This window comes from Atractosteus spatula, chromosome 17 (genome assembly GCF_055471065.1).
Source record: "Atractosteus spatula isolate fAtrSpa1 chromosome 17, fAtrSpa1.hap1, whole genome shotgun sequence".
NCBI lineage: Eukaryota > Metazoa > Chordata > Actinopteri > Semionotiformes > Lepisosteidae > Atractosteus > Atractosteus spatula.
Window position 1 is genome coordinate 15,420,961 of NC_142722.1, and position 25,821 is coordinate 15,446,781.

The 25,821-nt window shown below is 39.5% G+C and overlaps 1 protein-coding gene across 1 annotated transcript in view; it reads left to right on the top strand.

Annotated features, from left to right (window-relative positions):
* The window catches only part of ttc28 (tetratricopeptide repeat domain 28), a 164,120-nt gene that overhangs the window by 68,660 nt on the left and 69,639 nt on the right, over window positions 1–25,821 (top strand). The window contains exons 4-5 of the mRNA XM_088935464.1: window positions 126–633; window positions 23,286–24,627. Coding sequence (XP_088791590.1) covers window positions 126–633; window positions 23,286–24,627 — 1,850 coding nt within the window. The remainder of the gene's footprint in view (window positions 1–125; window positions 634–23,285; window positions 24,628–25,821) is intronic.

Here is a 25,821-nt window from a genome sequence, read left to right on the forward strand (position 1 = left end):
GTGGGCTCTATGTCTCAGTTTCGGTCCAGGAAGGCAAGGAAAAGACTGACCCCTAAAATATTTTGCAGGTATCAAGAGATCCGAGGAGCTAATCTAAGTGGTGTGCTTTGTTTTCTCCCTGACAGGCAGCCTCTTCAGCACTCAGCAGCCTGGGCCACGTGTACACAGCCATTGGGGACTACCCCAACGCCCTGGCCAGCCACAAGCAGTGCGTCCTGCTGGCCAAGCAGTCCAAAGACCAGCTTTCGGAGGCACGGGAGCTGGGCAACATGGGCGCCGTCTACATTGCCATGGGTGACTTCGACAACGCTGTGCAGTGCCACGAGCAGCACCTGGGCATTGCCAAAGCCCTGGGCAACAAGCGGGAGGAGGCCCGGGCCTACAGCAACCTGGGAAGCGCCTACCACTACCGCCGCAACTTTGACAAGGCCATGTCCTACCACACTCACGTGCTGGAGCTGGCGCAGGAGCTGGCAGAGCGGCCCATCGAGATGCGGGCCTATGCGGGCCTGGGCCACGCGGCTCGCTGCATGCAGGACCTGGAGCGAGCCAAGCAGTATCACGAGCAGCAGCTGGCCATCGCAGAGGGGCTGAAGGACAGGGCAGCTGAGGGCCGAGCGTCTTCCAACCTGGGTAAGAGCACTAAAGCACAGAGCATGGCTCAAGGTACAGTGCTCTGTACAGTGCCCTGGTGACAGGGGCATTGCAGTCAGGAAAGGATTGACTAAGGGTTACTCAAGAGTAGTCTTCTTTCTTTTTCTAAGGGTCTAAGTTGTTTTATTTTTTCTACAGATTTTATTGCTGATTACTTTATGTTGACTGGGCAACCAGACGGTAATCTCAGAATTGGCCGAATTACATGATGCACTGGATCCTTGACTCCATGTGATGTAATTGTGTCTTGGTATTTCAGTGGTCACATCCATCTGTTGCAGAGTAGCTTTTGGACCCAATGCTGAGCCTTGCAGGAAAACGGCAGGAGACCCGGCTTCTTCATTTAGGGCTTACAGCGCTGTCTTCAAAACCATCATTAACAATCTGAAATCAAATAGATTATACAAGAACAGCCAAAGACTCAAACTGAGCTCTTGTAACCTATTATTTTTATGAGTGAAGAGAGTATTATTGCCCTGGTCTGAGGCACACTGTGATCAGAGATACCATGCACTGCAAATGTGGGTCTGACCCATTATTAAATATTTTCTGCCACATCCTCTTCTCCTGGCAGTCACTATTCCCGATCTCTTTTCCATTTGTCTCCCCACCAAGGTGACCGATGTCTGTGATGAATGTACCAGTAACACCACTGGCACCATCTCAGAGTGTGCGCACTAGAAAACACTTCTAGACTCTGCTAATGCCGTCTGTGGCAAGCAGTTTGTAATTGACCTGCTGAGCCATGATTACAGTGCAACGGGAATGACATCACGCAAGGGGATCGTTGCCAAATGCAGTAAGATAAACAACCCTAATAACGGGGCCAGACAGTGTATTTCCAGCATTAGGATGCAGCTGACAACTGAAAATTAAAAGGCCTGAAAGCCATCCCAAGGACAAAAAGGACTGTTTGTCCCCAGAGTAAATGTTTAGAATGGGTTCCTGAACTGCTTTCTGTGGTGAAGTTTTTTTTTTTGTTGTTAGAACTCAGTTTAGATGATTTTCTGGGAATGAACAAGCCAGTTGTGGTTGGAATGTATTACACATATTGAGAGCAACTGCTTGTTCACCACATGACACAGGTATTAGTATGCTTGTGGTGCAGTCCTTTGACATCAAAAAACCTACAACGTACTGAGATCAGGGTCTTCCATGCAGTACTGTCAGGTAGAGTTAAAAAGAGCATCATGTTATTCTTTCATTTGGAAAGTGCACATGGCGTAACATTCAGTTAGCATTATGAAACCAAATTATTAATGGCCTGTTCTAAATTAAAACATGGCTCAGCTTGCTATTCTCATTACGTCGTTTATCTGCAGGCATCTACCTCGGCTTTCACAATGGCCATTATTAATAATGCACATGTTTTTTTGCTCCCGTTCTCCCTTAGTGGTTCCCCCAATACATCTTTGAGAACCGTGCAAGAGCAGCACTGTTAAACTCCGGGCTCATGTGCACCAGCTCAGAGCATCGTTAAAAGGAGACAGGCTTTTAGGAGTAAAGTTATTCTGGTCCCCTAGTTGCTTCTGTAAACTGAAGACCTCTCTCTAAACAGAATAATAAATTGTTTTTTGTACAATGTTAGGAAGACAAATGTTAAAACAACTGTATTTCTTGCATTTCACATATTTCTGAAATACCTAGAGAGAGCATGAGGCTAGCGGATTGCCCACTGCATGTTTCGTGATTACTTGAGCCCAGATAATACCCTCGAGTAGAGAAGGGGTCAAAGTAGGAGGTGACTTTCAGAAGATAAGGAAGTCACAAATAAGAGGAGAATATTTGGTCCATCTTACGCATTTGTTGGATCAAACATACAAGAATCCCACAAACCCATTTCTTAAAGGATCTACTGTAACAGAGTCAGCTTCAAACACTAATGCTAGGGAGCTGGTTCCCTCAACTGTCCTTCTCTGTCCTGATGCTTCTAGCACTTAGTGCTGTTGTTCATCTAGACGATCCCCTTGATTCACTTTCAAGAATGTACACTGCCCTTCAGGTTTATTAATTAAACAGAAAACGTTGTATAACTAAACAATTTACAGACTGGACTACAAATCATTATGAACACTCTACTTGTGTTTGTTTTGTTTTTTTTCTAAATTCTTAAATTGGTTATTTTATTTGTTTATATTCTTGTGAAGGACTTGGGAATATTTGTTAAAGGTTGAAAGGTGGTATATTAATTAATAATTATTATAACTATGTTTTATATAGCACTTGTAACAGACCAGACTGTAGAACAACAGTAGTAACTGGGCCTTGATCACCTGTAATTAGGTGACCTGGGTGCTAATTAGTTAATCGATTAGATTATTGGTGATGGGTTAAAAGTACACATTGGTGTGATGAATGTGGATGAGTTTTGGTAGCAGGCTGCTTTAGAGTGCTTTTTGTCATGATGCCTGCAGACCTTTCCACCATACCATTCCCATTATTGTTATTGTGGGTTTTCATGTGCTCAGGTCTCTAGAGCCACCTTACTGAGGTCTGTCAAACCACTCCACATCCCAAAAGATCCCAAAGTGTTTTACACCTAAACTGGAACCTGCTTCATCTACCCCTGAAGGGCAGCACTCACCTGGGTGATATGTGGCAGCCGTTCAACACCAGCCGCCCCACTACAGAGCAGATCAGCAGGAGAAATGGGAAATTGCATCACAAATGTAATGAAGGGGGAACGTAAGGAGGCTAGACTGTAGAAGTACAGAGTGGAATTTAAGCAGGAGTCTGGGGCTGAGACACCTACTCTTTCGTATTTGTAATGACCAATTAGTGAGGAACTTGGATTAATGTCTCATCTAAAGGATGCCACCTCCCACAGTGTCCCAATTCACCAGGCTACTGCACTGGTTGTGGAAATTCTGGTGTAGTGGGAAGAGTGCAACCTACTGCTCCACAAATAACACTTTCAGCAGCAACCTGGTTTTCCTTGGAGGTCTTCCATCCTCATGCTCCTTCAGCTCATCCTTGCTTAGCTTCTGAGATCTGAGGAGATCATGCTAAAAGGTGACAATGATGCTGTCAAACTAAAATGGATTATATCTGCATGTGTGCTGTGTGAAACTTTACTAAATCTTTCTAAAACAGTTCTATTATATATTATATTGTCTTTTAAAATGATTACACATTTATTGAAATACAATATAATGTGCTTTATTTGAGTGTGGAGTTTAAATTAGAAATATAATGTATAGTACACTTAACTTCAAAATCCAAAGACTGAGCTAAGCTTTGGCAATCTGGATATTTACAAAAGCCTAATCACAGTAATCTTCTACTGAACATTCCTCTGGGACTCAATGTGAATCCATAATGTATTGTTAAATTAATCAGATTAAACTGAGTGTTTAAACCCCTTCAATTTTTTATGTGGACTTTGACTAGGTTACTTAGGTATTCATTTGTCTGCACAGGCAAGAACTTAATCATTTTATATTAAATTAGTTTCCTGCAGTAAAAACGATCTCATTTTAGTTCAAGGCTTAATCACCAGTAGCTCCAGAAGATCCTTAATGCTTTTGTTCCTGCAACACATTGCTAAATTTAATCCACTGCAGAGGCTCTGTTGGGCTAAAACAATTAATATCAATGAATGTCTGACGTGTTTAGTGTTAAGCAAAGTGTTCATTGTCACTGCACTCAAGTGAGAATTTTTTGACTTTGTTGTTAGTAAGACATTTTCAGACATTTTTAGTGAAGGACCTTAAAAGACTTTAAGATCAGGTAGAATAACCAGTTAGTTACTCAAATTTAATGTTTTTTAAGGGAGTAATTAGATATAAAGGAGCTGATATAGGTAGGAGGTGAATGTACAGTAAATACACTCCATTTAATGTATTTTTCCATTTCTTCTTGTCATTACTTTACCCCTTGTAGCCAAGCAGGAGTAACACAGGGAGTTTATGCACATCTATACAGTCCAGAAGGCAGAGTTTAGTTTGTCAAGCTAGGGGTGTGTAGTTGCAATTAAAGGTATAAACACAAATAAAGAACAGAAGAGAGGATAACATAGGACCTTACACATTTAGTTACCTATTGCTTTTTGATGCACAAATCTCTTCTGCCGTCTTCTCAAGGAATCGCGGGGAATCTGCTACAAATTTCCTTTTCTGAAGGAACTTCTGTAGCAGTATTTGGAACAAGCAAAGTTTGGTGGGTCATGTTGTCTGTTAAGATTGTTTATTGGAAGGCGCAGCTTTAAGAAGCATAAGCCAACCAAATTGAAGGCATGGGTAAAATGCATATATTGCATTATCCTTTGATGGTACATTGTGACAGACTTTTTGGAATTTTGGCTTTTGCACACGATTTAGACTTGTGCGCTAGACGATTTAGACTTGTTCAGGACAGGTCAGCTAGTCACATTGGGCTACCATATTGAAATTGTCAAAAAAGCATTCAGTTGTCTTCTCTGAATGCTTGGGTGATTGCTGTGAAATGTGCTACATGTACAGTAAACTAGGACAAGTTCTCTCTTTTCTTTAGACGCAGTTCACTACATTAAGGAAACATTTGAAGCCGATCAAATTCCATGTGTGACTAATATGCACATCTGTGCATATAGTGCAGCATTTATCTTTAGTTAAATATTATAGGTTCTTGAATAATCACAGAGAAGTAGTACCCTGTATTCCTTGTATTCCTCTGATTAAAGCTTATTGGTCACATGATATGCCAGTCATATCACCTTTCATCTTTCCTACTGATCAAATTACAAATGACCTCAATAATGAGTATGGTCATGGTATTATGGAGCACATACAAGGAGCCATACTGTATGTACTCTATAAAGAAGCATTCTTGCCCTTGAAAAGCGATGTTATTTATTGTGATGTTATTGCTGCATTTTTAAAGATTTACACATCTAGTTGTGTTTCTTTATGTCCCAGCCTCTTGCAAGGACAGTATGTGATAACGTATTTTTTTGGTTTATCGAGCAGTTGAAGTTGGTGATGTTTTGGGGAGTTTTAAGGCTTCTGCAACTTGGCCATTTTCCTCCTACCGTCCCACCTGTGATTGGATCTGGCACTGACAGGCACCTTGTAATTGAAACCGACTTGATGAATTGCTTAATTAGCTTTTACAGCTGATTCGTTGAGTGCTGAATAATGAAGATAAGAAAGAATGGAGAGGGGCCCAGGCAGTATTATTCTTTTAATTACCACATTGTTGTGTTTCTCCAAATAATTAATGGGGGAAAGGGAAGTCTGGCTATAAATAGTACTTATAGAAATGGATAAAAAATTGGTTTTTGTTCTCATTTATAAATGCTACTGTATATTACCAGCTCAGGTTGGTCAGACAGAAAATCACATAAGAAGAGTGTTTTGCGTGTCAAAAATCCCAATTAAGTTTTTAATAATTTTTTTAAAATAATTATGGGGATACTAAGACATTTGAGACTTTAAATACTCCTAAACAATCTGAAAGCTGTGTGCTTTGAGTTAATTAGCCACGTTATCTTATTAACCTTACCAGCATGCTCTGAAAGAAAACTTTAAAAGAACCCTAACACTCTGTTTTTCTCTCTTGATCATTTTCCAGAAAGACAGGATATTTTAAACTTGTCTAATATTCTGAAAAGAAAGGACATATAAAAGATCTTTAACAACTGACCTATTGTACAAGAAGCATAAAACTTCTGCTTTAGCACAAAGAGCTGTTTTAAAATTAGTCAATTGTCATGTAAATTGTTATTAGTCAGCTAAGGCACCCACAGCCAATGGTGTTTAACATAACCTAGAAAGCTGGATTAAATAATCGAATAATAATTTATTTAAATCTAAAATCTAATTTCATTTTCAGGATCAGCTTTTTGAATCTAAACTAAAAGGCTCTCAGATTTTTTTTTTAATTGTCCTGCCCTTAAACATTTCATGCATCTTTGTTTATATATTTAGCTCAAGGTAAAGCTTTTAATTATAAGATGATTGCTGTTGTTTCAAAGCCACATCCGGAAGCGCCATGAGTGTGTTTTGCTGACTCTGCAACCAAGAAGAAAGTCACCATCTGGTGCATTGATCTGACCTCTTAATGTGCTTACTTTTGTATACAGTACTTGCTGTACTTTACATGAATTTAACACACAAAAAGTCTGTATCACTTTTAGTTTCTATCATTTTTAGCCCATAGCTTTCCCTACATATTAAATGAAACTGCACACCAAGAGCAATGTAAGCAATGTCCTAATATTTGCTTATTGGAGAGAGACGTAATTGGAGGTTATTTACAGTCATCCATTTTTGGGCCTACAGTTAATAAATGCAAACATAATTAGAAACTAACAATGTTAATCAGGTCCATCAGAAAACCATAAATATAATGAGATCATCCTAAGAAACCTTCATGTAACACAGAACTCATGCTCAAATAATTAATTTTTAATTCCATTTCTTGGAGGATACAGGTACTGTACACAAGGAATGTTTTTTTACAAGCTAAGTAGTGAGATTATATTTGGACATGCCCTTCAAAGCAAACAAGACTTTAATATGATATAAACGGAGGCAGGTTTGGTTTTTCTGCAAGCACTCTTGAATTTCAAGACAGATTCATCACACCTAATGAGGGTGGAAGAGTTATTAATGCTTGAGGCAAGTGAAAGCATAAGAACTGCATTTATCTCAAAAGAGGCACACTGCATATTTATACACAAAATCCATTAGGCAACCTAACAGCATAAAAGACATGTAATGACATGAGAGGGAACCAGCCAAGGTCAGTTGCTTTTTCATTAGCTAGGAGGCGAAGGGTCTTGCTGGTGGGAGTCTGTGAACATTCACAGCAAAATAAAATGAACTGGGGTGTCCAATGTTGTGTGTTGACACACACGGCTCTTTGCGCAGTGAGAAGTTTCACCCAGGCAGAGTCTATACTAAAACTGTAAAACTAGACTTGCTCTTATTTGTCAGGAACGTTACTAAATGTGTGTGTAGCTGTCTGTAAGACTGCAACTACATTTGGCATTGTTGCATTACAGTATATTATAGTATAGAAGCTTACTATCATATATAGCTTAATATATAAAACTGATAACTGTGTAATTTTTGTTCCCAGACCAATTATTGTTTTGTGTAGCCTTTTAAGACTTACTACATCTTTAAAGCCCAGAGAGACTGTGAATCTAAAGTTCCCATCCATACCAAGGCATACTCACCACTACCTAAAAAATGAATCAGCTCTGTTATCTTTTATTATCCTCCCCATTTCATAAGCAGATGCAGACCAATAAAGTCTGAACTGCTGGACTCTGAACCTGTGAGTTACCAGCTTGAGCCACTCACAAATCACTCCCCCCCCATAACGTGATGCTGCACATCAGCAATCCTGAGTGAGTCATGGGGATGCATTTCAACTCCCTGTTGTGGGTGGTGTGAAACACGAGGAGGGAGTTTGCCTCTTCAGGCTCTGCTTTATGTCCTTCCTCCTCATCTTTTATTAAGAAAGGCGGTCTCAGTTTAGCCAAATTGGTGTTATTGTAGACGCCCAAGTGAGACTGAGAGATTGAGCCTTATCCAGATACCAGTGACTCTGCTGAATGGACAGTAACTTTACACTCCGTTGAATTTATTTTTCCATTTCTTCTTGTCGTTAATTTAATGACCTCTGGTAGGGAAGCAGGAGTAACGCAGGGAATGTACAGTATTGTATAATCTCTTATGGACATAAAAGGGAAAAGTGTAAAGTTTTACAATACTCTGAGATAAAACAGAATGCAGTTTATTTTGTCAGACTAGGCGTGTGTAATTTTACCATACTAAAAGTCTAAATTCAAATACATGCACTTTTTTATCAGCAGCATTCACTTGTCTTCCTGATACCTTCTGCCGTAATTTGGAAATTATCTTGCATAATATGTTCACTGAGTAATGTCTCAAAGTAACACCCCGAGTACATTTGCCACAATATTGAGAATATATTTGTATAGTATACAGGGTATGTGACAGCAGCCTCACCGAATTATTGGGAGTAGAAGACTTTTCGGTCAGCTGCTAATGAACAGTTAACTGAAGTCCCAGAACACAGTCAATGCTTTAGGAATTTTTAAGATTTATGTATTTACCGCCTAAATCTGTAAAAAAAATATTAAATAAATGATCTAGTTTCATCAAACACCTGCAGACAGGCACATAAAACAGCTTTTTCTTACCGAAGCTGCTGACCTACAGTAATTGTGTTCAGCTTTTTGAAGTTGGTTTGCATGTATATTGGGTAGTAATCAACAAAGAGGTGATATTGTGTAACTGCCCACATGTTTGAGAAACAAGGAGATGTAAATGTAACAGATGTGGAAGAGTTCTGGGAAGGTTGTGACCCTTTCAGAAAAAAAACAAGACAGATACATTTAGAAAGTAAGGAACATATTTTACAGAAAAGCTTTCAAAAAAGTCAAAGACCGCTTTACTTTTTGAATTATGGGAGTTCTCTAGGTTTTGCAAAGCTGAATTGTGGGATATCTCGCACTTCATGAAACATACTGTACTGTAAATATGAGCAGAATCCATTCAGTAACAGCTTGCACATAAAAATGTAATTAATGTATTTTTTATTGGTTGTGTACAGCACAGTTCCATTATAATAGCATTTAAAAAAGTGCTGATATAATATATTAACACATATTAACATAAGTTTTTGTACTTAAATAAGAGCTGCTCACACAGAAACTTGAAAATGCACAATAAATGTGTTGCCTTATACTGTATCTTATTTTCTGACTATTTACTTTGTAAATTGTGTTGTGAATATCATAAGAATGCTTTCTTCTTACACAAATAAACAGTTTTTAAAAACAAAATAATTGCATTTCCCAAAAAAACCTTCTAAATATAGCAGAGACCTTTATAGCCAATTGATTTTCCATCAGTATAAGCTTAAGCTAAATACACTGCCGTTACCTCACGATATTCACTTAAGCATGAAGGTAAGCATCACCCACACTGAGGAGCTGTGTGAAACATCCATTCCTGCTCAAAGACAACAACAAATGCTTGCTTTCTTAAACTGTCATTTGCCAAAACCAAGCCCCAAAAATGACTACTGTTTCTTTAAAAAAACAAATTACATGTGTGGTACAAAGAGTATATGTCCCCTAAGTTCCTGATGGAAAGGAATCAACGTGACTTGAGCTCTTTAGCAGGAGAGAGAGTGAGAGTTACATTTCCAGGCTGATGTAAAATATAATTGTGGAGTTGGAATTGGTAGAGAAGTAGTTTGGTGGGGGGGTTAAATTGACAACAGCTGTTGATAATTGGCAGAGTTATGGGCATGTGCAACTGCCTGCGCACTGCTCTATCTCTGATGGCTCTGACTAGTTTCTTTTAAACCCAGGACAAGCCCTCTCTGCAGTGGAGTTACTCCCATCCTCCTCTTGCCATTTAAAGACCCCTGTTTTGAGAACATTCTGCAAAGGCAGGAAAGAAGAGGTAGATCTTTCTAAAATGGGGCTCTTGCAGAAAAGGGAGTTTCTGGCTGCAGCACTACACTACCGTATTGTTGTTCCCAGTGGGAGAATCTATCAGTGAACAAAAAACTTTTTGTTTAACCCTTTGCTGTAGGGAATGCTTTATAAAAGAAAATGTATTTAATTTTAGAATTTTATTTTAGAAATTGTGTTTATGTCTTTCATTTATGGAAATAAAGACACCTATATCTCATTATAAGTATGATGTACTGTATAATAAATCAAAGGACATACAGTTGAGGCTGAAACACAGCCTGTCCTTTTTTTAAAGAGCAGCCATTTCCTAAACCTAGAGCATGAACAGTCACAATACCAGAGCTTGTAACAGTGAGTGAACAGATGTTAAGCATAGTTCTCTTGCAGTTCAAAACAAAGAAGGTCAATGAAGACGATGTTGCAAATTGTGATCTAGAGAGATATCTGCAAATAATGCAGCTTTAATTCACTGGATATTGTTTTAAGTTTTTTCCCAGCTCACTGTTTATTGGTCTTGTCACTTGCAACACCTGATAGCACAGCACACAGAGAAAAAGGCCTGGTTTGCTACTGCTTTATAGTCCTCATGAGCCATGGGGACATACCACATTATGAGCCATTCCCTGCTACTGTGAAGAGAGATAGATCATTCCTAATAAATATCATATCATGAACAGGACAGTTTTTTTATAGTAAACTGGATTTAATATTAATTCAGTTAAACTTTTTTTCATAAAACATTTAGACAAAGTGGAACATGCAGCAGAGTAGTGTGGCTAGATTGTCCAAGGGTTTGCTCAGGGTACTTTTGAACACAATACTTCTTAACAAACAAAAGAAAAAGGAAGTTAATAACATCTGTGTGACCTTTACGGATAGAAATAATAATTAAGGGCTGTAGCTCTTTCTATTTGACACTGTTCTGTGTCAGTGCTATTCCTCAAAGTTGAATCTAGTTTGAAACAGTGGCACTCATTTTGTATTTACAGCTTGCATTTTCTGGTTGAAATCAGATAGCTGCAGTTGTGCTTCACAGAAATACTCTGAAGTTAATCTGGGCCCCAGTATATGTGCCATTCTTGTTAAGATGATACCCCAAGAGTAAACACAGGCCTCATTTGGGTTCAGAGTTTGGCACACAAGGCAGAATGCTTAATGAGTTTTTCTTATAGCAACACACAAAGTCTGGTGACAAAGCAAAGTGCTGGGAGTATGTTTTGAATTGTTTTAATTATCATGTAATATGAGGTGGTTCACTCAAAGACAAATGACTGGGTTTCCAAAGATCTCAGATATCATGCATGAATAGTTTTAATGCAATTATTTCTGCAGCCACCCAGATTTCAGATTTAGCAAATAAGCCAGTCCACTTTGGTAATCTAGGTTCAAATCAAGTCCTGAGTGTACTATAGAAGAACCAACTTTGTTGGTAAAGTTTTGGAATCTAGGAGTTAAAATATTGTAACAAATTTAAAATACACTAAACAAATGACAAGGACCTGTTGTACCACGGTCATGTTTTCAGTCACTTTCCAGGTTCTCATCTTGCCTACATGAACTAGCTAAGCTCATGTGTTTTAGACAATCTGTGTTGGGTTTTGCTCTATGGTCCTAAGCTTTCTCTTTACTCTTTACTTTACTCTCTGGCTGGCTTCCTCCAGGATTATTGCTCTTGTTCCACTAAGCTCCCTTTCAGGGAGAAGGTAATTCTTCCTCTATACCCCAGACAAATGGTTTTGAGGGAGAGGAATGATAATCTGCCTCTCTGTCTCACTGTGGAGTTTTTGTTTTACCTCTGGCAGTCCTGCTCCGTTCTCTGCTACTTAAACATCTTTCTTTCAGCACAGGTTTTGTCTTTGTCAAACAGTGGCATCAGTGCCAGAAGCCCAACTCTAGGAGATGTCATCCATGTATTGCTCTAGCTTCCACCAAAATGTAAGGGAAACTAACAAAAAGTGTTTCACAAATAAGAGGAGAGTTTTCTGCTGGCATCTTGTCCCTCTAAACAGAACTGTCCCCACCCAGCTTTCTAAAAGCTCCAAGGGGAACCCCTTAACAAATGCATCTCATAAAGAGATTGTTAATTATTGAAAGGGTAAGCACATCCTGCCAAGACAGTATTAAAAGAACATCAAGAAGCACCCACACCCCCCAAGATAGTGATCAGTTTGGTGGAAACGTTTTGATAGGCAAAACTTTTTTTTGTATTGGCCTACCTACATTGGCGACTCCCAAAAATATAACCTGGCATTGCCTCTGCCAGGTTTTGAAACGTTTAAGGCAGTGGACTTGGGAGCATTTCAATTTCTGCCTGCGCCATATTACTGCCACTTCTTTTGCTCCAACCTTCAAATCAGAAGTAATGCCCAAGGCCTGTTCTAAGTGACATAGTAGCAGCAGTTGGTGATGAATTGATCACCCTCCAGCCTCTGTAAGCTGCACTGGATAAAAGCATCTGCTAAATGACTAATTATTAATTGTGATCCATCTGAGCTCCACTGCAATGAATCTGTCCTGCACAGCTTTAGTCTCTTGTATTCCCTGATCACCCTGGCACCACATCTGCTATCAGAAAGGATATTAATCCCCAGGGGCAAGAAGGTGGGAAGACATTTGGACTTAATGGTGCAATATTCAGCTGACTTGCTCAAAACAGATGCAGAAATAGGAAAGACAGCCAGAGAGAGAGGGGCAGAATAACAAATTTTGGAAAAGCATATGAATTATTTATCTGGGATAAATATATGCATATATCATCGCATGTGACATTTTACCATATATATTTGCCATAGAATTATCACAGTTTTACTATGGTTTGACCACTGATTTGCTATGGTTTCCCTTGTTTTTTTCCCATGATTCTGTGGTCTCCATGGTAATCTGTGTAAAGTGATCGTTTACACTCCCAGCTGTGGTGGTCAAAGCCAGTTGAGTTATTAAGATTAGTCACATTAGTCTGTGCTGCACGCAATCCGTGTTTGATTTAGATGCTGGGTTTTGTTTTCCCATTGAGACTGGTGCAAGAGGAGAACCGCTCAGAGCCACTCTTATGTGTTTTGCCCTCTATCCACGTGTATGAGTACAATTGTCATATTGCTTAGTTGTCATCTTTACCGTGTCTTGAAGACAACATCCCACAGAAGCTACAAAAAATACTGTGTTGGATCTCTGGACCTTGCATTTTCTGCATTTTCTGGAGTGTTTCACCCTGTAGTTTTAAAGTATATAGAATTTGAGTTTTTTTTATCAAATAATACATATAAGTACGTACTGACGTAGGCAGGCACAAATCAATAACTAAAATGACAAATTTTTGGTGTATTACTTATTATTTTGTTTGGGATCCTCTGCCACATTATTTATGACAGACATGATCACAGCTGTTTTTCATTTAGGATTTGTCATAGTAGGTTAAATATGTGGATGTTGCAATTAATCTTTTCTTCACCGCAAGTCTTCTGTTGCAGAATGGCAATAATTGTCCTTCATTATCCAGGAACGCTTTATGATTGGCCAGTAGGTGAGATGTTTACTATTCGTTCCTCAGATTAGTAATTGGAGAAATCTGAGTGACAGCCTGGTTTGGTTCTGACCATGCAGCAGTTTGGATTGTCCTGTTACTTTTACGGGTCTTTGACATTGTAATGAGTCTTACACACTGCCTAAGTCCGTTTAAACATTAGGTCAAAGTCACAGTTAGACCTGACAGTAGCGTAAGTACAAGCAGTTTAAGAAGGTGAAATAACAACACTCACCAGTTAAGAAACACCAAGCAATGTCATGTGGCTTCTTTAATCTACCATTAAATCGTTGGTCATAGATGAATCAGGCAATTTCAGAAACGTTAAGCAGCTGATCACATAAAGATGTTAAGCTGAAAGTAATGGCAAGCTGAATGTCTCTCTCACCCTGCTCCTGCTGTACAAAGCTTTTAAAAAGATCCTTCATTACTTACTGTATGTTATGAAAAATATGGGCATGTTTCTTAAATGTGAAACAATATTTTTCAGAACTCTCTGCTTGCTGTTTCCAAAAATAATGGAAATGAAAGCAAAAACGTTTTACTGCTTTATTTTACTATTATTATTATTATTCCATGTGCATGTTATTTTTGTATTAAAGGAACCACTGGATGAATCAGAAAGTAAAGTACAAATGTTTTAGGCAAAACCCTAAAGTCAGAAAAGTCAGCTTTTGACACTTTTGGTGACAGTTTTAATGCTTTCTGACATTCCAGCCCATTTTAAGCTCTCAAGAAATGGAATCGCACAATGCGGAATACTGCCTGACTTGCCTTGGGAGCAGGCAGCTTTGATTCTTATCCGATGATGAAGCCTTTCATGGCACAGCCATCCAGAAGGCCCTATCGTCTCCATGCAGGACCTGCAATGCCATTGTTCCACACGGAGGAGAGACGGTAAATCCTCTCAGCGCACAGGAAAGCCGGGCTGAGTTGCAGCCTCTGGGCTTCAGCCCTGTTCCCCGGGACAATTACACACCAACTTAGCGTGAATGCATATGCATGCTGCTCCTTCCAAACACATGATCCGAGCAGTGCCAGATCTAAGCGGATCTCTAATGAGAAATGACAGCCATCACATAGTCCACCGCATTCCTAGGCTTTGGCAGTTAACTGACATGCTGGCTTTGCAGCTCTCAGAAACCAAACCCAGTTTCAGTTTAACCCCCTAACTCCTGCAGAGCATCAGGGAGTGTGCAGAGAGATTTAGTAGCCCTCCATTCCAGATGCCTTTCTGTTAGGTCCTCTGATGCAGCAAGCTCCTGTAAAACATAAAAGCCTAATTGCTATAACCTGTAAAGAAGAAACAGAGATAAACATTTTGTTTTCATGGTTAGGAAAGACTCCTTTGAAAGTGAGCTGTTGCTATAAATTCTTTAGACTGTTTCTGAAAACGGGGTTTGGCAATTGAGATTAGAGTTCAACGTGCACTCCCACCATTAGGTTGATAAAATACAGTATGTCCGCTAGTTCATGTATGTGTTCACTTTGGTTTCCAGTCTTTAAAAAAATAAGATCATGGGGCCTCCTGAGTGTCTCAACCAGTAAAGATGCTCCCTCAAGCCTGGATGAGCTGAATCATCACGGGCTTAAGCCTGGATGATTGTGACTGGGATTTCTTGAGCAGCAGCTCACAGTTGGATATGTGCGTCTGAGATTAGAGTTAGAGCAGTGGACAGGTTCTTTCTCTGTGCTCTCAGCACTTTCCTGAAGGAACCTGGGAAAATCCGGTTCATCTGCATGGCCGGTTTGTGTTTTCTTGTTGATCTCTATAGGAGGAACTCCATTACGTCAACTTTGTCATGAGTGTCAAGACAGACGTCAAGTCTACTTATAGTCTTCACTGTTCAAGACTAAAGTGTTTCACGTACTTTGAGCTGATTCCAGTTAGCAGTTTTACAACATTACAGAGACAAAATTCACATCATATTTCAATTAAATCTCTCCAGTGTACACAAATTCCTCATTGTACTGAAGTTGTTAATTAAGCGAAAATTCATTAAACAAAAATGAGTGTCCTCATTACAAAAGCTTGGCAATTACCTAAAGATATATGACCTGAGATATATCACATATTTAAAAATAGTAAATAAGAGTAAATATGTGGTAAACATTCAAGTATTCATTACAATAAAAACAATAAATAGTAAGATAGAAAAAAACTAATGTACAGTCTGAAGAGAGCTGACAGACGATAATTCACTCACTGGTAGAGGGTGATGAATGAAGTTCTGAGGTACTATAGATGAGAATGTCTGGAGGATGAGATATTTTGCTATTAAACTCACAAAAATGGTTAAAGCTCTGAGAAGTTTACAGTGCACAATAAACTACACAGTACGAAGATGGTGAGCTTTAACATCAGCAGTACATATAAAAAGATTATTTACAGAGGAAAAACATTCTTCTAACCCCTACAGCCTCTGTTGCCCTTTGTTTAACCCAGGAGACTATCCTCTCTGGTTTAGACCCACATTGTATCTGACATCTGTCTATAATCTGATTACTCTCATCTTAATGTATGTGGCCCATGAATCTTTAATATGAGTCTTCCTTATATATCTTTAATATAGCTATATCTGGTCCATTTAGTTTCTTTAACAAAATACATTTCTCTATTCAAGCTTGGGCTGCTGCATAAATGAGTCATCCTCCTGATTTCTGGGGCATCTGATTTTTAAATTGGTCAAAACGTTTGAAGAGCTGCCCAGACATTCATCACAGCAGCACAGCAGTCTCAGAGCTGAAAAAAGGGAGCAGTAACCGATAAGGGTTCACAGCCTGTTCCTCGTTAAGACAGTAGCAGAAGAAAGCTTGGCACGAATCAGCAGAGGAGGGACAGAGGGATTGACTGCCATTGAGAGGGTCATCAAGAATGTCTGAGGGCAATGTGACATCAATGTGACTGGATTCAAGCCCCATTGAATAGATCTATACAACATAAAGAGAAAGCACTAGATATTGGGTGTTTGGGGGCTGCACATGCAGTACTTCAGTCAATAAGTGGAGAGTGGAGAACAATGTTACAATATTCTGGCCTTAAGAACAGTTCTGTTACTAAACATTTAATATTTAGCTCATATCTCACTGGCAAATATTAAGAAACAGTCAACTTTCAAAACGGACATCGTTTATTTTGACTAATTCAGAGGAGCCTTTGCAGAAAATGAAAGTAGCTTATTTGCCTGCAAAGACAATGCAGCTAAATATTCAGGAGTCTTTTTTCATAAGACAAAATTAATAAAGCTTTGTACTGTCAAAAGTCTTTAGATATCATCTTAGATATTGTAACGCTCTCGGGTTCACGTGGGTATGTGCCCTCGCCGCTGCCACCTCAGGTCAGCCGCCCACCGCTGGGGACTCGAACCCGGGCCTCTGGCGTCACTCAACAGGGACTCAGCCACTTGAGCTAAAGGGGAATCTCCCGTCAATGTTGGCCGTATGCGTTACAATATGATATGACAGAATGAGTTAAATACAATAAGAATGCATTAAAATTGTGTCGTTTTTGACAGCACGGCGGATCGCTTGTTTTAGCTGAATTTTCACATTTAAGGACATTTATAGTTTACCCACTGGCAAAAACATTAATTTTGAACATAATACATTATATAGTTAAGATACGGTATATAGATCTATAATTGTGCATTACAGTGCATAGCAAGTGACAGTTCATTTCAAGGTTGCGGTTAGAAATGTAGATACTGTACCCAGGTGGACAAGATTTCAGTCACTGTTGTCAATTGATAGAAAATTAAATTGTAAGTTTAGGAGACCTTAACCAATTATTAATCATGTGTGCAGCACTGTTGAAGCTGTGTTCTTGCATGAGATATGTTTTTTGGGTAAAATCAATAGGTACAGTACAGTATATCTTCATCAACAAGGACTTTATTTTTTTCAGAACATGCAGTGACATATCTCTGTTGTTTTTCCAGCAGGACTTTAAAATTACCTGGAATGATGTAGGTGACATTGGAAACTGAATAAGAACTAAAAGTCTTTATTGGTTGATCAGCACTCTGTGGGAGAAAGATCCTGTTTCTAGCTTTTATTGATTGTCTCCAATCTGAAGAGTTTTTCTAAAAGAATGAAATAGTCTGTGTAATTAGAGATATCCCACTAGCTAGTGCACACTAAAATCACTGCATACTGTATGTACACTCTCCCCAGTCATTCATTTTTAACTCCACCTAGTAAACTTAATTGTCTTGTGCAGCCCCAGTTCCAGCCGTGCACAGCTGTTAATGAATATACAGTGGTGTGAAAAAGTGTTTGCCCCCTTCCTGATTTCTTATTTTTTTGCATGTTTGTCACACTGAAATGTTTCAGATCATCAAACAAATTGAAATATTAGACAAAGATAACAGTGTGTGACAAACATGCAAAAAAATAAGAAATCAGGAAGGGGGCAAACACTTTTTCACACCACTGTACATAGTAAAAGCTAGTATGACCACGCATGGAATTACTGCTAATATCTCAACGTGTTGTGAACCAAGGACTGATTAAGCCATCTCTGATAAACTGTTTGTCTTTGTAGCCATTGATAATACAGTTATAACTTGTAAATACAAACTGTAGAGACTGCAGACACAGTTAATGTAATTCTCAGGCAACGCAATCATACTTAATGCAGAGCAACTAATATTGTCACACCAAATAAATCCAGCGCTAGCACAGTAATAACTAATCAAGTTACAGCTAATCTACTCACAGGCAGCTAATGCACCCATAGTGAATACTTTACAGCTGAAAATAAACATGGAGACACATTACATTCAACTCCATTGACTGCTGCCTGATAGCTCTGTGTTGTCAGCTTTCTCCCTTGTGTAGGCGGAAAAGTATTCTGAAAGGATTCTGAAAAATTTGCAATTTTTTAAAATCTGGAATCACCAGTTGTATGTAACACAGTTTTATGTCTGCAGCTCCTGTACCACTTGGTAGAGAAGGACAGGTGTACACAAGCCCTTCCAACACTTGCGAAGTCTTTCACCATGACTCACTGAAGGCTCCACAGTGCCATACAGGAGTGTTAGTACTGACTGGAGGAGTGGTGTATCCCTCTACCTGATGTCACTGCAAGCCTACACATTACCCAGGATCACAAGACAGGTTACAAACTTAGAGAGGCCATTCACTGCATCTAGCCTGTCACAGAAGTTATGGTAAAGCGTTCTGGCTGATAAATCCCAGATCTGCACCAAAGGGGAGAACAGCTGCTTAGGGACACATGGCGACACTTGGGTGATATGGCCCAGGCTCAAACTTGTAAAAACAGCAGAAGCTTACATCTATGAAGTCACAAAAGTCGCTGTTTGTGAGAAAGCTGAAAGATATTTTAGCACTATTTTACCCTATATTATCACAGGGTATGTACCCGTACAGGGCGAATCTTGGTCATGGCTGGCTTGTGAGATGACCCACGCTCAATCTGGTGACGTCAGGATCTCAGGGCTCAGCCTGCACTCAAGCACTTTTACTCACTGGCTTCAGACGTTCCTCAGTTTTTAGAGAACTTTAAGAGGATAGGAAGAATACAAGAGGCTGAAAAGAAATGAAAACCTAGCCTCCTTAACATATGGCTAAGGAACCTTATACATTTGTAGTGATATTCCCCATATAAAAAGGGAAAGTAAACAAAACAAGAGCATAGTTTATACAGACTAATTGGCTTAAAACCAATCATTGAGAGTTTAGACAAGCTGCATATGGGAGCTTTATTGGTAACTTTCTTCATGTAACAGGAGGCAACAGAAAACACTGAAAATGTTGAATTGAAAATGTTGAATGACTGAGTCTGTCTTAGTCAGGCCCTAGTGGAATTTATCTGAAAGGGGAGCCATTCCCTCTGTTTCCTTTCTGGGATGCTGTAGACAATCCTAGCTGAGATCCTTAGGCTGGGCTCCTCTGTGGTAAGAACAGCCATGATGCAGAGGAAGTACTGTATGTAGAGAGTGAGCTGCAAGCTCTCTTGGGACTCTTCCTGCCTCCGTTTTTACACTCAAGTCACGTCTTTACAGGACTACAAATAGCATTAAAATAAATAACGGTTTATGGAGGGTAAAAATAACAGTACAGGCATGACTTGCTTATCAATCCGCTAGTTACCAGAGGTCCCAGCACCTCAAATTATCCCAAATTGCTGTAGGGCTGAAAGGTTAAATAGAAATACTTATGACTCATTTTCCATGTGTGTCTTTGTGTTTTTCACAAAAACGTAAAAGATCTATAAATATATACCTTACTTGCACAGTGTCTCTTTGTAATTCTGTCGTTTGTGTTTGACTTTGCCAGTCCCATTTGGAATTTTAGATCTTTTAATTTGATCATGCTGATTAATTTCTTATAGTTCACAGTGTACTCCCGTTTTAAGAAATGTCTCATTGGTTTCACACCACTGTTGTTGTTTTTTGATGTTTTAGCAAATATCGTAGGGTATGTTGTGTTCTATGTACTGTTTAGTTTTAACACTTTCTCCCTAGATTTGGAATCAATTATTTGTGCAGTGTGAATAGAATTGGGTGGCAGTTCAGTCCACCAGGCAGCCAGCTGACAGCCTGACTGGTCAGTAGGAAGCCAGCTCCCTTCCTGTCCACATGCTGCTCAGTCAGCAAGTGGAACCTGCGCTGGACCAATGCCAAACAAAAGACCCATGGAGCTCAGCAGCAGTCTGGAGAATCCAAATCTACCCCCTACTGAAAATCACTCCCAAGATTTTCAAAAACACTGTCCCCACTTCACGGTACCTAGATTAAGAAACACTGTAGAACTATAAAAAGACATTGAAAGATGATAGCCGTTGTATGTACGGAACACTACAGACAGACATCAAAGATGTTCATTTAAAATATTTGAACAGCTTTTGAATCCTATTCAAAAAGTGATTTATTCAATGCTGATTTTGAACATTTTATATACTGTTGTCACAGCGACTATAAATGAGATATTGAATTCTCCTCGGAATAGAGTCTCTGTCCTTTCATTTCTGAATAGCTCAATGCTGCAAACTGAGTTCACCTCAGTATGGAATTCTTTAATCCAGCCTCCAGACAAAGGTTCCATTTCAAATCACTTAGTTCAAGATTAAAGAGTATACCTGTAATCTGTGTGAGAAGCCAAGCACAGCTTTGGAGCGCTCATCATCTTACTTCTGGATGTGATTACATGTCTCATAATGCGTGATCAAATTTTGCATTCATGAGCTTAGATCTGTGTATACATATGGAAATTAAGAGGGAGTGCATTTAGAATTGTATTTCGGATCAGTTAGTTACCATCAGCCAAATAAGCAAGATGGTATGGAGGACCTCCTGTCATTTATAATCTTTCATAAGAAATTAAGAATAGAAGAAAAATAAGAACTATATTCTTCTGTGTAAGATATTTATTGTCTAATGCACTTTGTTTACTGGGCAACAGAGAAAAATTGCACTGGCAGATGGAAGAACTTTGGGGTCATTAGGAATGAAAAGGACTGATGCAAGCAATTATTATTAATTGTAATTTCAAGGGTGAAGGTGTACTAAAGTATGTTAACGGGTTCTGAGAGGATCCTGTGGGTTGGTGAGTTCAGCAGTTCCTGCAGAACTAAAGAAATTTAAAAGTCAATTTTGTCGTTTTCAACTAGTAGTACAAATAGAAAAGACTTTGAATTTAGCCTTTCAGTTCTTTGTGAAGTAAACAAGTTGAGGTCCACCCTAGGAATACACTGAAAATATTTTGTTTTTGCTTATGTTCATTATGATCAAAGAGTTCAAAAGAATTACAATATAACCAAGAATATTTTATCACCACTATTACAGTTGTACTGTAGCTGAGCAGCTTGAGTGCGGTTTAATTATATGACATAATTGGCTTACAGTCCGTATGCTATTCTTATGTGAATAGCACAGCTTATATTCATTTTTACATCAGTACACGAGTCAATGGCACAATCACAGTCTCCTTTTCACAGCAATCGAGAAATGTTTTATAGCTTTAACATTTAGGTAGCTTATACTTAAACACCTGGAGAATGATAAATGATGATTGGAAGAGGTCAAAAGAAGATTTTATTAATCACAAGTAGCCAATTTCAGGTCACGAAAATAATTTCTCATTGTAAGTACGACCACAGTCCTTAAAAGGGACGATGTGGTTGGACAAAAACAATGGTTGTTGTCATTGAGAAGATTAACTATAGTGAATGTCTAGCATGTACAGCTCTATGGGTAATAGGCCTCTGATGTCAGTTTCCCTCTCTCTACCAGCACTAAAAGAAGCACCAAAGGAAACAAGCAATCGCCTGTTAAAACTGGCACCAGCCTTTAATTGGATTTTCTGCATGCTGCTAATCTCTTGGCCGATAGTGATTGACAGTGTGCAGACTCACACATTGCGTGGCAGACAGACTGTGCACCCTGGTTTATGCCTGCAGCGACTAATGGGTACATATTTGGATAGCTACCTTGAACTTAGGAACTGACAATCAGTCAGAGTGTATTACCAAGCAAAGTACATTTATAACAGTTGCTGACAAAGCTGAAGCTCAAAGGAAGCGTATCATCAGCCATTATTATTATTTTTTTCCTGGCTTTTCCCTGTTCGGAATGGAGTGCATTTTTGGTCAAACGGTCTTTTAATAAACAGACTGCGTTGCCAAGACGTCAGTGCCCACTAACTTCCATCACTTGGGTCATTTTCCGCACATGCCAGCAATTTGTTGATCCTCTGTAATACACTGCACTTTTGGTTAAGGGAAGAGGCAGATTAGTGCACAGAGAGATCTCATAGTGCAATTGCAGGGACCATGATTAATGCTACTGCTGCCTCAAAGTATTTTCCATTATAAGTATTCATTAACCTCTTCTTTGTGAGTTTTTCTAGCATCACATATCCAGCTATTATCGCTTTGGAGAAGCTTTTTAGTACGTTTGTTAGATTTTGAAAGGAATCGGAACAAAATGGGAATTATACTTCTGCTGTGACCTCTTTGGAAACAAGGTGGAGGTCCAATTGCTTTCACTGAAAAATGTGCTCTGTGTAATTGTTTGGTTACTCAGGAAGATAATCAGTTTTGAAGAGGATAGAGTACTTAGAGGTATTTCTTATAGAATATCAGATATTAAATTTACTGTTTTTTCACAATTTCCTTTGCTCTTGATCTCTGTGTCAGACATAAAGTAGAAAATGTCTTTAAGGAATGCAAAAAAATGCATTTTTAGATAATTATAGGGTATGTTAGTCATTTTCTGGAATATATATTATAAACTTTGTGCTGTAGCACAGTGTTACCCTCATATGAGCTGAGAGAGCCACAGTCGTGTTTGCGTGTTTAACAGGTAACTTAAAATCCTTAATGACTTCACAACTTGACTTAAACTCAATTAAGTCATGTATATCTTAGTTGAGAGAAAAGCAGAAGTGGCTCTCTAGGACCAGAAGTAAGGATCACTGGTCTAGCACATACTTAACAGCTTGTGTTTGAAAAACATTCTCTTTTTAACCACACCCTTGAAATCCAATAAAATTACATTTTAAATTAATGGTTCATATTTATTTGCTTTTAAAAGACATGATGATTTTTCATGATCATATTCTATTACAGAGATAATAGGAATGCAATGCAAAATCAAAATATTATTCCATTCTGTTAATATTGAGTGTATTTTTGTGCCTGCTTAGGTATAATTCACCAGATGAAAGGAGATTATGAGACTGCACTGAAACTCCACAAAACTCATCTCTCCATTGCTCAGGAGCTCAGCGACTACGCTGCCCAAGGTCGGGCATATGGCAACATGGGGAACGCCTACAATGCCCTGGGTATGTTTGACCAAGCCGTCAAGTACCACCGCCAGGAGCTGCAGATATCCATGGAGGTGAATGACCGCGCATCACAAGCCTCCACCCATGGGAACCTGGCTGTGGCGTACCAGGCCCTGGGAGCCCACGACCGCGCCTTACAGCACTACCAAAACCACCTCAACATTGCGCGCGAGCTGCGTGACATTCAGAGTGAGGCCCGAGCCCTCAGCAACCTGGGCAACTTCCACTGCTCCCGAGGGGAGTTCCCTCAGGCTGTGCCCTACTATGAGCAGTACCTGCGGCTCTCTCCCGAGCTCCAGGACATGGAGAGTGAGGGCAAGGTCTGCCACAATCTGGGATATGCCCACTACTGCCTGGGCAACTTCCAGGAGGCGGTGAAGTATTACGAGCAGGACCTGGCCTTGGCCAAGGACCTCCATGATAAACTGAGCCAGGCCAAGGCCTACTGCAATCTGGGCCTGGCGTTCAAGGCCCTGGGAAACTACGGTAAGGCAGAGGAGTGCCAGAAATACCTCCTGTCTCTGGCTCAGTCTCTCAATAACTCACAGGCTCGTTTCCGGGCGCTGGGCAACCTTGGCGACATCTTTGTGTGTAAGAAGGACGTGAATGGGGCTATCAAGTTCTACGAGCAGCAGCTGTCGCTGGCCCACCAGGTGAAGGAACGCAAGCTGGAAGCCAGCGCCTATGCTGCACTGGGAGCCGCCTACAGGATGATACAGAAATACGACAAAGCCTTGGGCTACCACACCCAAGAGCTGGAGGTTTATCAGGAACTGGGTGACATCCAGGGAGAGTGCAAAGCCCATGGGCACTTGGCAGCTGTCTACATGGCCCTAGGCAAATACACCATGGCCTTCAAATGCTATGAGGAACAGCTGGACCTGGGGCAGAAGCTGAAGGACCCCAGCATCGAGGCCCAGGTTTATGGCAACATGGGCATCACAAAGATGAACATGAACGTGATGGAGGAAGCCATCGGCTACTTTGAGCAGCAGTTGGCCATGCTACAGCAACTGAGTGGCAATGAGGCAGTGCTGGACCGAGGCAGAGGATATGGTAATCTAGGAGACTGCTATGAGGCGCTGGGCGACTATGAGGAAGCCATTAAATACTATGAACAATACCTGTCTGTAGCTCAGAGCTTGAACCGGATGCAAGACCAGGAAAAGGCTTACAGAGGCTTGGGAAATGGCCACAGGTGTGTACCGCCTAATCTATTAAATCTACTCCATGTTCTCAGGATATTGTCCTTGACAATAATGCCAAAATATTTTATTTCAGCTTTCAGATAATCTATAAACGGTGCTTCAGGATCAGAAAATAAAAGTTAGTTTAACCAGATTCTGTTTACACAACTTTTCACACAAACAGTGTGAGAATTAATGTGGCGTTACTGATCACTGAATGCTGACGGAAATATTTTACCTGAAACAGCCTGATTAAACTAGATCTGGTAGATCTGATTAAATGATGGCATCAACTTAAATCAAATTATATTACATGTAATATAAGTCAAAGTGGAAAGAATGCAGATGATTTTTTATCTTATTTATTTGTTGTTTGAATTATGTTTCACTGGGGCACAGTAAGCAGTTCTTTGTATTCCCCACACTCATTGTTGAAGCACTAACTACTAGGTTGGGTTCAATTAGTTCTGCATGAAATGAGGACTGAATAATGATTGAAGAACACGCCACACTAATGACCCCAAACATGGCACCATGGGCCCTAAATGAGTGACGCCTTGTCATTGAACTGAGACATATTAACATTATGCATTAATTAAGTTCCAATCATATCATTAATACTTGTACTGGCAATTACAACCAAATTGTAATTTTATTTATTTGTTAGGCTTCTGATTTTTCCTTTGAGCAAAGCACAAAGGATGATGAACGTTACGGTGAGCTGCTGTCACCCCATTTGCAAATGAATCTGTTTTCATGCATCATTCATCAGAAGGGCCCGTTGTCCCACGGAGATGCGTTGGGATGGTAAATTATCTTGTCAACAGCACAATTCTCTGCATTTCCAATTAACACTATTACCACCCTACGGAAAAAAAAGAATCAGTCAATTAAGTGAAGGAATTAAACCCGTTTCATTTCCATTAAATTAAGAAAATCTTGTTTGAAATGTCGGTATAATTTTACAAGAACACAGTGCTTGCTGAAGTTGCATATGTTACATTCTTCTTCATTCAATCTTCTTCCTAAATAATAATGGTAATTGTACATGTGCTGATTATTATAGCAGTGCTTCCAGGCCTTGAATGTTTGATGTTTCAGAACCAGCTTTCAGACACTGTTCTGTACTCTAAATGTTAAATTTGCACTTTACTCTAAATTTTATCAAGTCAGTATAGAATGTAGAACAAGACTGGCCTGATATA